The 14,507-nt window shown below is 45.6% G+C and overlaps 1 protein-coding gene across 8 annotated transcripts in view; it reads right to left on the bottom strand.

Moving 5' to 3' along the window:
- Positions 1-14,507, bottom strand: part of ANKRD11 (ankyrin repeat domain containing 11) — a 99,931-nt gene that overhangs the window by 26,043 nt on the left and 59,381 nt on the right. For 7 of the 8 annotated variants that reach the window (XM_060184993.1, XM_060184995.1, XM_060184996.1 and 4 more), the window contains 2 exons: positions 9,281-9,423; positions 3,494-3,632 (listed from right to left, as the gene is read on the bottom strand). In XM_060184993.1, the coding sequence (XP_060040976.1) occupies positions 3,494-3,632; positions 9,281-9,367 (226 nt within the window). In that variant the 5' untranslated portion in view covers positions 9,368-9,423. Of the gene's footprint in view, positions 1-3,493; positions 3,633-9,280; positions 9,427-14,507 lie in introns of those variants that run through there. The other variant, XM_060184994.1, reaches the window with a different exon arrangement.

The raw sequence follows: 14,507 nt of genomic DNA, 5'->3' as shown, positions 1-14,507 counted from the left end.
TCATGACTCTGCATTTACTGGTGCTATTTTGAAATAATAGATTTCTGTGATATCAGTCAAAGGTCAGGTGAGTCTGATGACAAAAGACAAGACAGTTCCCTGTTGTCCATGTGCATGTCACTGAGAATCTTGTTCCATGTATCATTTGCATGACCCCAAAGCTTACTCCATGCCTTATACATGACTTTCAGTCCAGTCATGACTACAAAGCCTAAATCCTGGCCAGTCCCCATACAGACAGACACACCAAATCAGATCAATAAGCTGTTACAAGAATTGTCTTTGAACCTGTTTCACACTCAGATCCTTCAGTGGCAGCAAGCAGCAGCCATTACACAGCCCCCTTCACGATGTCTGGAGCACTGTCTCAGGCTGAGCTGTACTATGGCTATCTTGTCCTTCCAGTTAGTGTCCTAATTTGTTCCACTTTTCGCCTCCTTTACATCTTATTATTCAAGATGATGTTAAGAAAACAAACAAACAAATAAAACAAACAAAAAAGCCTGTGGGACCTTAATCTCCTTGACCTGAGAAGAAAGGAAAATTTTTCAGTATCTGTCCTCGTCTCCTCTCCTGCATTGCAGATGGGGGGTCTCACCGAAGCAGAACATCTAACTCTGTGGCTGCATGGCCTCAGCAGTTGAGTGTATCTGCCTCTAGGCTGTGGGAGCCAACTGTACCCACCACACAGGATGTTAGTATTCAGTGAGAGTGCAGTGATATAAGGGGCCCAAAAACTAGAACAGAATTTCCAGCATTGTCCCTCACAAGGAGGACAGCCAAGCCTGTTGAGAATTCAAACAATTGAAATTATAACCCAACCTGCACCAACACCAACACCTGGACCATGCCCCTCGGTTCAGCCTGCACCGGTTTCTAACTGGCCTAACCCAGGATGCAGCACCAGGTGGTGTGGCCAGGTCCTGCCTGACTCCTGCTGAGATCCAAGATCCTATGCATGCCACATATGGATGGCTTCATGATTAGGATTGCCAGCGGTGGTTCAGAGAGTTACAGTGGCAACAAACTTTGGAAATAGCCTCAAGTCCCAAAGGGTCAGAATGCATACAGAAGGATTGGGCCTTCCTGACCACAGGAGTAAGGTGGTGCCATAGCCCCTGCCATGCACGGTCTCTACTGTAAAACACAGATCAGCTCCATTTAGGTCCCCACCTTCCTTTTACAGGACTCAGTGGAACATGACCCTGATACCCAGTACCTTGAGCCAAGGAATGCCAGCCAGGCAGTGCACAGAGAGCACGGGGCAGTGGGCCGTCTTGATACAATCAGAGTGAAGGGGCACCCTGGGGGGTGGGGAGCTTTTCTCAGAGGTTTCACAGCCATGCTACTTGTCCTCTGTTACATAGGACACTCTGGTGCTCAGTGGGGCATGGTGCTCAAAGTTCAAAGAAGTCCTCCAAGTGCCAGGACAAAGTATACCTTCCTCCCACACATGGGAATGCCTTCAGGGAGAATCTCACAGTCTGATCCCATTGTGCAACTACAGTGGTGATAGTTGTGGCTTTAGCTACTGGTGGAGAGCCCCACACCCTCACACTAAAGGAACAGTTTCATTAGCTTTCAGCACTGCTGAAAGATCATCCAAACACTGGACATCAGACTCTTACAGGTGTAAGAGCTAAGTAAGAAAAGCTGATTTCTTTCCTCATTCCAAAGAAACACAAAGGTCAGAACAGGAGCTATCAGCTCAAGCTGCTTCAGGCAGGGCAGTACTAGTAGGCTAGCTAGGGTTCCAGAGAGGAGGCAGCTAAGCCTCTCAGGTGCAGGAAGCCTGAGGGGTAGACCATAATCTAAAAATCAATTATTTATGGACTGATTTTCAAAGTGTAGCAAAATTAAGACATGAAAACACAGAAGAGGATAATGTACACAAATTCTGGATACCACTTCATTTCACCACCAATCCCCAAGGTTGTCATACTTCTGACACAGAGAGTAGTGCCTGGTCATGGTGGGCAGGGGCCTATGTGGGAGGCTTCCTTCTTTGAGGTTTTGGGAGAAAGCCTTCCACCCAGGCCTGCCTGTTTTTCCTGAATGGATGATCAGACGTGCTTGTATCCTGGGCCTCTGCCCTGTGTCTGCCTCGGCACAGGCCTGGTGCTGGAGCACACTGAGGGACGTGGAGGCGGGTCATGCCACAAGCTCTTGTGCACCTGGACCTGACAGCTGTTTAGGTTGTGCCATGGGCAGCTAATGTGATGAGCCACTGCAGGGGGACTGCTCAGCTGGCACTGGATCACCACAGTGTTTCAGCTCTCATGACAGACGGAGCCCTGCTATTCTTGGCAAGCAGCCCCCAGCCCTGACTAAGCATGGAGGCCCCTCCCTGGGCCATCACGTGCATGCTTTGGGGTGGGGACAGCAGCACTTCTCAGCTGCTGGGTGGTTTCTGGGGAAGGCTCACCAGACTCTTCCCTCAGGATGGGGGGGGGGTAGTGGAGCGAGGAGGGGAGGGCCTTCACTCTGTGCTGAGCACCACACTTCTGCAGTCAGGGTGCTCCCCGTCCCAGCAGAGGGCGCTGGAGGGACACGGTGACTCAACAGTATTGACCCTTCTTCACATGCAGTCCCTCCTCAAGGTTGGTGAAGACCCTCACTTGACTACCAGATTCCTGTCTAGCCTCTTCCACAATCCTCCAGGGTAGGGTGGGTGCCCTCAAAGTGCTACCTTTTAGGTAAGCCTTAGGTACTAGCAAGTGTAAGTGGGGAAACAGGTGAATGAGGGGGCTGTCTGCAGGCCAGGACTCCTCTCAGATCCATGTGTAGTTGGAGTTTTTAGTACAAGCTATGTTCACCACCCCAATGAACTAGAATCCTCTTATTAGAAAATCTGCTTCTGTCTCAAACAGGGAGATGCACAATAAAACTATATACCAACATCAGCCCTGAAAGGATAATAAACAGAGTGAGAGGACAAATATTACTTCTTTTTAAAAAAACATTCTTTTTTTAAATGGTGGTGCTGGGGTTTGGACCTTTTGCATGCAAGCCCTGTACATAGCCAATATGCTATCTCCCCAGCCCATGAGGGCAGATACTCTTTGCTCTTTCTTTCTTTTTAAAAAAATATTTATTAATCAGAGAGAGGACCAAAGCGTCACTCTGGCACATGTGTTGCTGGGGATCAAACTGAGATCTCGTGCTTGAGAGGTCAATGCTCTATTTACTGTGCTACTTCTTGGCTACAAGGACAAATACTCTCATTTGCATGCATTTAGGTTTTGTTAACAGTCCTTGTTGTTTACTTTTTTGTGCCTCTCCCAGATTTGGATCTCAGGGTGGCTGTGAGCTTACACCCACCCCATGTACAGCAGGGTCCTCTGGCCCCCTGTGCAAAGCCATGAGTGCAGAGTGGGGAGATACCCTCCCTAGAGCGTATCCCAGGCAGCTCCGTATCAGGAACCTTAGGGGTAGGACTCAAGAACTCAATGTGAAGAGAAGAAAGGCAGGTGTGGTGAGGGCAGGCAGGTACCTGTGTCCGAGTCCTTCTGCTCTCCATTGGCGCCCACAGTGAAGGGCAGCTTCCGTTTGGTGGCTCGCTCTCTCACCTCCTTTCCTCCATCACTGCGGTCCAGCTTTGGAGTCTTGGTTAGAGAAACTTTATCTTTATCCTAGAAAAGAAAGTGATGTTTTCAGACATCATTCCCAAGGGCAATGATCTTTCTTTGGGCAGTAGTTACCCTCTTGCCTGCCAACTCAAACGGGCCAGCAGCCACACATCATACACCAAGGAGCCTTAATAGCCATGAACAAACATCTATGAGTACAGGAGAGCAGGATAAACAGCTGCCTCCTACCTGTTTGCCCTGGGGCCTGTTGAGTAATAGGGGGAGTAAGCAGGGGAGCAGCAAAACAGCTCGCCTAGGAACATGCCTTTTTTTGATATATGTATGTATGTGATATATATACATATATTTTATATGATATATACACATATATTTTGATATATATATACATACACACACACACACACGTGTGTGTGTGTGTGTGTATGTGTGTGTGTATGTGACCCTCACAGCACAGCACTGGGGGGAGGGGGGACTGAGACAGAGAAGGATAAGAGGGCAGATAAAGAAAGGAAAAAAAGAGAAAGGAGCTGAGGTGCTATGATTCCTCCTCCTCCCAGGGAGGGGACTAAACTCTTCTTCATTAAGGCTTCCTGACATGATCCACAAGTCCCAAGTACACCTCAACATGCTGACCATGTGCAGGCCCTGGCTGGCCTAGGGTGGGTCAGGTACCCTCAAATTGCTGAAGCAGTTGCTTACCATGCACACTATGCCCACCAAGAGAGTAGCTCTCACGTGGAAACCAAAGTGCAGGGCCTATAGGACAGACAAAGCGGGGACTGCCCTGTGGCAGAGGGATACAATGTGTTTGGAGACTGGTGCCTCTAGACACCCCCATTACACACACACACACACACACACACACACACCACAACCAATACCAAATCAGTCTTCCATATTTGACCCACACTTTGGTTCATCTGCTTCCAGAACACAGGCAGCAGGCAGAGCTGGCACTGTTCCAGATGTGGTATAGAACACAAGTGCCATCCTTGTGTGGTATGAGTGTCATAATTGCTGCAAGCATACAAATTCCTTCCCTTCAACAACTTTCAGAAACTTTCCCCAGGGGAACTGCTGGCACACAAAGAGCCCCAAGTATCCAGAGCCAAGTTCCCTGTGGTCCTCCAGTGTGGCCAGTCTGCTGCATCACTAGCTGTGCAGCCAGAGAAACACCCTCAAAGACCAGGGAGACCACAGTGAGAGGGTCTGGCCAGCTCCAAAAATATCTGAAGCCTGCACCAAATGATGTCAACAGAGTGGGTGATAACTTGGACCCTGCCAGCCTCCCAGTCCTGGAAGAAGAGAACCCATCAGCAAAAACTCCAAAATAGATAAAGTTCTTCCCCACAAGAAAAATTCTAGCCCAGTTGGTGAATCCCATGTAGAAATAGAAAACACAAGGCTAAAGAGATGGCATAATGTTTATGCAAAATGACTACTCGAAGCTCCAAAGATCCCAGGTTCAATCCCAGCACTACCATAAGCTAGAGCTGAGAAGTGCTTTGGGAAAACAAATAATAGGAGGCTGGCAGATAGCTTGTCCATTAAGAGTGCATGCTTTATCACATACAAGGGCCTGGTTTGAGTTTCTAGTAAAGACATGGGCGTACCATGCGAAGGGGAAGCTTCATCAGCAGTGTAGCAGTGCTATAGTGTCTCTTCTCTCACCATCTATCTGTCAGGGGTGGCATGGAAATATGACAATGGGACAAGACGGGATACTATCCAGTAGAAACAATGCCCACAGACAGCCACCCATGGACAGTTGTGCAACCCTCCTACCTCAACTCTTGATGAGCACAGGCTTAAAGGTCTCACAAGATAGCACAGGGATGACATGTTTAGGACCAGTGGATGACAGGCAACACCAACATGATGAAATGACACACATACGAAAGGAAATATTTTGCCGGACAGCCTCAGATATCAAGGAACACACAGAAGAGGTACAATTAGGAAAAGCTTCTTTTCAAGCTGTTTTGGAAACTCCTTTGGGGGCTAGTGGTGTAACAGAAAAGTTCCTAGGACAGGGTCCTGAGAGGAGACTCAAGGGAAGAGTCACTGCAGTTGCTGTGTGTCACAGGCCACTAGGAAGCACCCCATTGTGGCAGGAAAACTCCTCCACATTCATAGTCTATCACAAGTCTCCTCCAAGATTCTGAAAGGATATTCTCCTTTGGACAGCACAAAGTGTATCAGGAGGATCAAACAGAAAGTGTGTCAGCCAGGAGTTAAGCAGCACTTCTATGGGGGCCAAGGGCATACAGTCACAAACCTACTGCTTCAACTTGGTCTTTAAGCAAAGAAAGATCAGCAGCACAGCGCTCCTAGACCACTGATAACACAGCACCTTCAGTGTTTAACACATGTCTGCTTCTAGGAGGAAAATGCTTTGTAGTTTAAACCACCCAGCTACCTTCCACAAACCCAAACACTCCATGGTCAGTGTTTGCCCAGTCACAATGGAGCTAGAAACCAGTCTCCTTTCTCTTCTGGTCAAACACCCTCAGCAGCCCAGGTGACTGGGTCACAAGGTCACTGGGTCAGGGCCCCCACAGCCCATGAAGTGGTCACCTCCACTCTGGTCCTGGGCTGCACATCTACCTCACAGGCTATTATGTCAAACTCTCCAACATCAGTAGAAGGAACTGTGCCTTCACCACTGAGGCTCCAAGTCAAGCTGGAAGGTCAGAAAAGAGCAGCAAAGACATTGCTTATAAAGAGGATGCTGGCTAGGGAGTTGGGCAGTAGCGCAGCAGGTTAAGCACAGGTAGTGGCACAAGGACCGGCATAAGGATCCTGGTTCGAACCCCCGGCTCCCCACCTGGAGGGGAGTCAGCTTCACAGATGGTGAAGCAGGTCTGTAGGTATCTATCTTTCTCTCCCCCTCTGTCTGCCTCCCCCATTTCTCTCTGTCCTATCCAACAATGATGACATCAATAACAACAACAATAATAACTACAATAATAAAACAACAAGGGCAACAAAAGGGAATAAATAAATATTTAAAAAAAAAAAGAGGATGCTGGCCCATTTCTACAGTCTCCAGCTCACCAGACCAGCAAATCTTAAGAGCTGCTAGGCCACAGTCCACGAAGCAGGGTTTGTACTAAGTGTGCCAAGGGCTCCCAACAATAACCAAACACCCAGACAGGGCAGGGGTAGATACTATAATGGTTATGCAAAGAGACTCCCATGCCTGAGGCTCCAAAGTCCCAGGTTCAATCCCCTGCACCACCATAAGCCAGAACTGAACAATGCTCTGGTTTAAAAAACAAAAAAACACTCAGACATACTTCCAGAAGTATGTTTCTACATCTGGTTCTCAGAGCATGACCTGGTACATAAGGGTTCCAGTATAATTCTTTCAGCTATTATAGGAGTGGGAACGTTCTGGTCCCTACTTCAAGGTGAGGCCACACCCAATCCAAGGGCTCTAGTTCCTCGGGGATATTATTTGTCTATTTGGTTTTTTACAGTGCCAGGCAGTGGATGGACTCAGGTTCTTATGCCTGTATAGTACCACTAGGGTATGCATCTATTGGCCCTAATTTTTTTGTTCTTGTTTTTATTCTATAGTTATTTTGAGGAAGAACAGATATGCCCAAAATACTAGCCTACCATCCACGGACCTCCCCCAGGGTTTTCCAAGGTGCTTCCATGTAGTATCCAAGTTCACACACAGGCCCTGAGGTATGGAAACGCATGTCCTCTACCTGCTGAGCCACTTCCCACCACAGCTGGGAATTCTTACCAGACAAAACCAATAGCTGAACTAGTCTCTGAGGCAGTATGGGAGCCTGTACTCACATTTCTATCCAAAGGCAGAGGCTCCTGGCAGCATGAGTAGTGAACCTGTGGGGCTGTGTTCCCAGATTCACCCCAGGGACAAGGGAAGAGGAGACACTGGCAAAGGACCTGATGCTCCAAACATAGAAGCTGGGGGCAGATTGCTACCCTGCTCGGCATGGCATAGAGGTGGGGTTCTTTCTCTAGAAATTCATAAACACTATGCCTACAGATTACTAGTCATTGATGAAGAATGAGTAAAGAATGGGTTTTGGAGAGCTAATTCAAAGATCAATTCCAGACAATCAGTGTCGATCTGTGTCAGACCAGTGTGAGTCTTAGTTGGAAAGTCTGCTGGTGCATGAGTGGAGGTCTGGGTTAGGAGTGGATAGCAGCTTGGGCAGTGCTGCTCACAGATACAGGGAAATCCCAGGCCTACACCTGGGTATGATGAATTCCCATGGGTGTGGGGTGGGGGTGAGAGAATTCCCATGGGGAGAATGGCTGAGGAGATCACCAGGCAGAGAACACAAGGACCCATGCCCACCCCTAGAGTTCAGTAAGGCTCCCAGGTCTCACTTGTGTGTGATTGCTATGCACGAGGACCCTGAGCACAGGCTGGTCTCGCACTGGTAACCCAGTATTTTTTTTTTTTACACTTTATGTTATTTGAATTATTTTGTCTTTCAATATTTTATACTTTTCTTCATAATGGTTTTGATATCTTTTGTTACATTCATCCCTTGATGTATTGCTACTACAAATGGATTTTTTTTTCTAAATATTACATTTGGATTGCTTCTAGTTTTTTTTCCTAGCAAGCACTTAAATGAGTATGCATGAACTACTTCATGAACCTAAACAAAACCAGAACACGTGGCTGGGGAAATGGTTTAGTGGGTGGACTCTCTTGTCTAAGGCTCCTGGTTCAATCCCAGCACCACATGTACTACAATGGGGCTTTGGCTTCTCTCTCTCTCTCTCTCATGTGAAGCTCATATGTAATAATAAAGATACATCTAAAAACAACCCCACCAGGAAAAAAAAAATCCATAACATGGATCTGCTTACTCTTACTCGTGTGCAAGTACATTAACCCTATATCTACCAACTCAGGAGACCAGCAAAGAGAGAAGCTGGCATGACAAATGTGCAGCGAGCACAGCAGAGACTGTACAGGCTTCCTTCATCACAAATGTCAAGTCAGATGAGGCCACAAGAAGTCAGAAGAAGCAGCTCCAGAGAATGGAGAGTGGGTACCTGAGGTCAGCACTGTAGTTGCTACGATCACCATGGAGCACCAAACACTCAGAGTCTGAGTCCCTTTAAGGAATATTAAAACCACCCAGACAGCACAGAACTCACCAGTAAGCACCAGCATAACAGCTGAGTCAAAGACATCAGGGTGGAAATGCACTCCAATAGGGAAATGGGGGAAAGAGGACATAGTAATGATGACAGGGTCACCTTATGTGCAGCCAGTGTGGGATGCACCTCACCCACCCCACAATTGAGGACAGGAAGTCACTTCAAACACACTGAGATTTTTATCTGTACTCCTGCCCACAATGGGTAAGTCTCAGCAGTGTTCCAGCAGGAGTACGCACAACTTCAAATCTGTAGCACTGAAGCTAGGACAGGGACCTGTGGTCCTGGAAATAGAAACCAGATTCTAATTGGAGCCATTAACAAGAAACTTTCTGTACTACAGTCAAGTACTTTACTCTGAATTGATCTCTAATAAAGAACACTTTTGGAGCAGAGAGAAATGCCTCCGCAGCTATGTATACTCAAAGACACAGCGTTGCTAGCAGCCAGGCAGGTGGCAGTGGAGCCAGCTCAGATGGATGCCATTGTAGCCCCAAAGAAGGGGTGAGAGGGGTGGGTGTCAGGCCTACCTTTCTCCCCGTCTGCTTCTCCACCATGTCGTTGCTGACAGAACACTCTTCTGACTGTGGTGTTCTAGAACACCCACCCTTGGGCATTGTTCTTCTCCTCACGTGATGTTCATCTATACTGCTACCGCGTCATCATCAACCGTCTGTTTTAAAAAAAAAAAAAAAAGACACAGCTGGTTAGCACAAGCTGAAACCAGACCTAGTTAATCACAATTGTATGCAACAGTGGACCCAGAGAATCAGCTCAAAAAGCAGTGTGGTTATGGGCCCCACTCATCAGACTTGGCAATGTTTACACTTCCCCTGGATGGGGCACTGCTCAGGTGGCCATTAGCACCAGAAGCCCCTGTCTATACTGGTGACAGAAAGTACAACAGAGCCAGTGCTTCTGATCACAGAAAGGATAGGCCTGCAATGGCCATGCTCCTGAGTGATATTGCCTAGTACTGAGCTCTTGTGTCTCCCCACGGAAAAAGTTCACAGCCAGACATCAGTACCTTTCCCCAAGTTGTTGGTCCTGTCTTGTACCTCCTTCCAGTTAACTGGCAGCTGCTCCAGGATCATGGACTAATGGAGGAATGGGAACCGTATGGAAAAATTCTGAGAGAGTGAAGTCCCTAAAAGGGGTGAGGATACATTCCCTGGAACCAAAGACAGATACCTGTGTCTGTCAGTTATCTGGGAATCATGTGTTGCAGTCCAAGTGAAAACTATGGTGTTGGAGGGAGTTGACAGATGCCTATGGTCAGCCCCTGGCCCACAGTCATAGGGGCCAGCAGGGGCTACATGGTCTATACCTGTCCCTAATGCCCAATAGGTCTCCTTCCTGCCAACACTAGAACCTAAGCCAGGAGATAGGTTAATCTAAGGGCAGGGCAGGAGACATATAGCCAGGTCTCTGGAGAGTAACAATGAAAACCATTCCTTCTCCATACATGCTTTGTGTGGTATTTCATATATGAGAGCTGCCATCAAACCCAACATCACTTCTCCTACCTAGAACCATGACTTTGGTTCAAAAGATGTGCTTAAATGTGAGCACACACTTAAGACATAGTCTCAGTGCAGAGAATATGAAATATTTTATTAATAATTATCACATGTTAAAGTGAGAGCACACTGGATACAGTAAATTAAATAAAATACATTCTTGGTATTGATTTCTTTTGTTTTTAGCCTATTAATGAAGCTAATGGGGGAAAAAATGGGGCCAGGCAGTGGTTAAGCACACCTGGTTAAGCACTTACACTGCAGTGCGCAAGGACCCAGGTTCAAGCCACTGGTCCCCACCTGCAGGGGGAAAACTTTACAAGTGGTGAAGCAGGGCTGTAGGTATCTCTCTCCCTCTCTCCTCTCAATTTCTCTCTGTCTCTATCCAGTAATAAATAAGTAAAGAAGAATTTAATTAATACATGGTTCATATATTTCTATTGGACAGAGCAGTTCTACAGGACAAAAGACAAGGTTCTTTACCTACCCAAAAAGGGAAAATTTAAGATTAAAGAACAGAGAACTTGCAAGTGTGATGTAATAATAACAATAATAATAAAACAAAGATCTCTATGTGGGGCTTGTTTAGAACCCAGCTTTGACAAAAGGATTTTGAAAAGACACATTCAGCACAGAGGACTGCAACCTGAGGCTCTTGTGGACTAATGGAGTAGTGGTGAGGCGCAGTGCTGGTCTAAAGGTGCTTTAGATTGTTTTCTGAAGATGAAATGATGTAGGGTCACAGACTTGCTTCAAAACATTAAGGATAATGGGACAGGAGGACAACAGAGAAGATGCAAGAAGCTCAGCAATGTACTGATCATGTGGGATCCTGGTACTGTTCTTGCCGCACAAATGTGGCTGCACTCACACAACACACACCCCAAACATGGTGGGAACATGGAGCTGGCTGCAGCAGACAGTGGGGGCAGGTGAGTTATGCTTCCATTACCATTCTTTCTACAAATGAAGTATTACTTTAAATAAAACTACTGAGTTGTTGAGAAAGCCAGAACATATTTTTCTATGCAAAACCAAGTCATGGGAAGGTGGCACGGTAAGCAGAACTTGAAGCATAAGGATCCAACTCCCTCCCTCCCTATCTTGTGTCATTAAAAAAAAAAAAAAATGTAAAAGCAACATACAAACCAACAAATAAATCATAATTCTCCAAGAGCTAGGCAGATAGCAAAAATGGCCATACAAAAGTCTTTCAAGCCTTAGGGTTTAAAGTCCCAGGCTCAATCACCACATCATTATAAACCAGAACTGAGCAGTGTTCTGGTAAAAATTAAAAAAAAAAATTAAAAAATCAACACATACTCCAAGATGAAATGTAAAAAGCATACAGAACATGTCAGTTTTCTTAAGTTTTAATGGAGTCTAATAAAAAAAATGAGCATTTCACAAGTTGACTTTATATAAACATTAAGCAAAACCACTTCAAACCAAAAACCTAAAACACAATGCTAAGAGGCTTAGAAAGGCACAGTAACCCCCGGCTCCACACCTGCAAGGGAGTCGATTCACAGGTGGTGGAGCAGATCTGCAGGTGTCTGTCTTTCTCTCCCCCTCTCTGCCATCCCCTCCTCTCTCATTTTCTCTCTGTCCTATCCAAGAACGATGACATCAACAACAACAGCAATAATAACAACAATAAAACAACAAGGGCAAAAGGAAAATAAATATTAAATAAAAATTTAAAAAGTGTAGAAGATTAAAAAAAGAAAGAAAGAAAGAAAGGCACAGTAAGAGAGATGGGTGGTAGCACAGCGAGTTAACTGCATTTGGCATGAAGTACAAGGACCGGCAGAAGGATCCCAGTTCAAGCCCCCGGGCTCCCCACCTGCAGGGGGGGGGGTCGCTTCATAGGCGGTGAAACAGGTCTGCAAGTGTCTGTCTTTCTCTCCCCCTCTCCGCCTTCCCCACCTCTCTCCATTTCTTTCTGTCCTATCCAACAACAATGACATCAATAACAACAGCAATAATAACTACAACAATAAAACAACAAGGGCAACAAAAAGGAAAATAAATAAAAATAAAATATTTTTTTAAAAAAAGAAGAAAGGCACAGTAAGAAGGTCACTGAGTGGAATATTTTCTACAATCCACTGCAGATGTGACTGGAGGGGAAAGTTCCCAATACGTCACTTAGGACAACTGACTCCACTCCATTTAAAAACTGTCTCAAAAAAAAAGTCTCAGGACCAGGAGATGGTACACCTGGTTGAGCATACATGTTACAATGCTCAAGGACATGAGTTCAAGCTCCCAGTCCCCATCCGCAGGGGAAAGGCTTTGCAAGTAGTGAAGCAGTGCTGCAGGCGTCTCTCTTCTTCTCTATCTTGTCCTGGCCTCTCAATTTCTGGCTGTCTTTATCCAATAAATAAATAAAGATAATAAAAATTAAAAGAAAAAAACTGCCTCAACATCAGGGGGGTTTTAAATATCAGTTTATTTTTTTAAAATAAATAAATGAATGTGTGACCTGAGAGGTGGTGTAGTGGATAAAGTGTTGGACTCTCAAGCATGAAGTCCAGAGTTTAATCTCTGGCATCACATGTGCCTGAGGAATGCTCTGATTCCTTCTTCCCCAATACTGGATAAATATTTTAAAAAAATAAATAAATGCATACATGGGGGGGAGAGAGGGGATGTATTTTGGGAGGGTGATGGGTTCCACTCAATTTAACTAATTAAGTCTCCTGTAACAAAATAGTTTAAGAAAAAAACAAAAACGAATGAACTTGAGAGAACTTGGAAGCAAAGTATCCACTAGTCAGATCCTGTTTACAGGCAGCAGCATGGCTACCAAGCCTGATCTTAGGTCAGTATAAGGACAGGAGCCACAGCTTACAAATGAAAAATCATCGTGTGTTTATGTTTATGAAACTCTTCAGAGGTGGACACTGACAGATATTATTTCCTTCTATAGTAGCAGAAAAATCAGGGTTAGTTCTACCAAATTAAGTTATCTCCCCCACCCCCACCCTATCAAACAAAGTCCAGTTCTGAGCCTCCTGCTGCTGTAGTATGGGACAGTGGCAAGCTGCAGGTGACAGCAGGTCTCTCCTCTACATCCTGTATCCTTATCAGGCATCTTTTGCAAACTGTGCCATAATTTCTGTCTCTCATCCCATCTGTTTCAACACTATACCTTGTTTCAGGTCAGGTGGACATTTTTACTGAATCTTTTTTTTTTTTCAAACGTGCTTTTTTTAAAATAATCTTTTAAAAAATTTAATTTCCCTTTTGTTGCCCTTGTTGTTTATTGTTGTTGTCGTTATTTTTGTTGTTGTTATTGATGTCATCATCACTGTTAGATAGGACAGAGAGAAATGGAGAGAGGAGGGGAAGACAGAGAGGGGAAGAGAAAGATAGACAACTGCAGACCTGCTTCACTGCCTGTGAAGCGACTCTCCTGCAGGTGGGGAGCCGGGGGCTCAAACTGGGATCCTTAAGCTGGTCCTTGTACTTCGCACCACATGCGCTTAACCCACTGTGCGACCGCCTGCCCAGCTCCCTTGCTGAATCTGAAGTGCCAGGAGGTTCTGCTGAGATCACAGGGTACTGGGGGACTTGAAACACTACACTGCTCTATGCTTGATGATAATCAGTAGTTAAAGTCATATCCAACCCAAGAAATGCCCAGGTGCTCCACTCTAGCTTTTGTTTCCTTGATAATTTTCATGAAATTGCTTAACTAATTCCCAACTTTCTTTAGAAAATGAGTCCAAGAACACATTCTCCTTTAATGGATTTTGTGATTTCTCATGAAAAAAGTATAACCCTCCTTCTGCACCCCATAAAGAATTTTGGCCCATACTCCTAGAGAAATAAAGAATAATGAACCTGCCAATGGAGGAGACGGAACACGAAATACTGGTGGTGGGAACTGTTATCTTATAACCTTCTTAATCAGGGGGAGTCAGGCTGTAGCGCAGCGGGTTAAGCGCAGGTGGCACAAAGTGCAAGGACCGTAAGGATCCCGGTTCGAACCCTGGCTCCCCACCTGCACGGGAGTCGCTTCACAAGTGGTGAAGCAGATCTGCAGGTGTCTATCTCTCTCTCCCCCTCTCTGTCTTCCCCCACTCTCTCCATTTCTCTCTGTCCTATCCAACAACGATGACAATAACTACAACAATAAAACAACAAGGGCAAAAAAAGGGAATAAGTAAATCAAATAAATAACCTTCTTAATCACTATTTAATCACTAGTAAAGAATATTTTGTTCAT

This window comes from Erinaceus europaeus, chromosome 2, assembly GCF_950295315.1.
Source record: "Erinaceus europaeus chromosome 2, mEriEur2.1, whole genome shotgun sequence".
Taxonomy (NCBI): Eukaryota; Metazoa; Chordata; class Mammalia; order Eulipotyphla; family Erinaceidae; genus Erinaceus; species Erinaceus europaeus.
The sequence above is the reverse complement of the archived record's forward strand: the minus strand, read 5'-3'. Positions and strand labels throughout refer to the sequence as shown.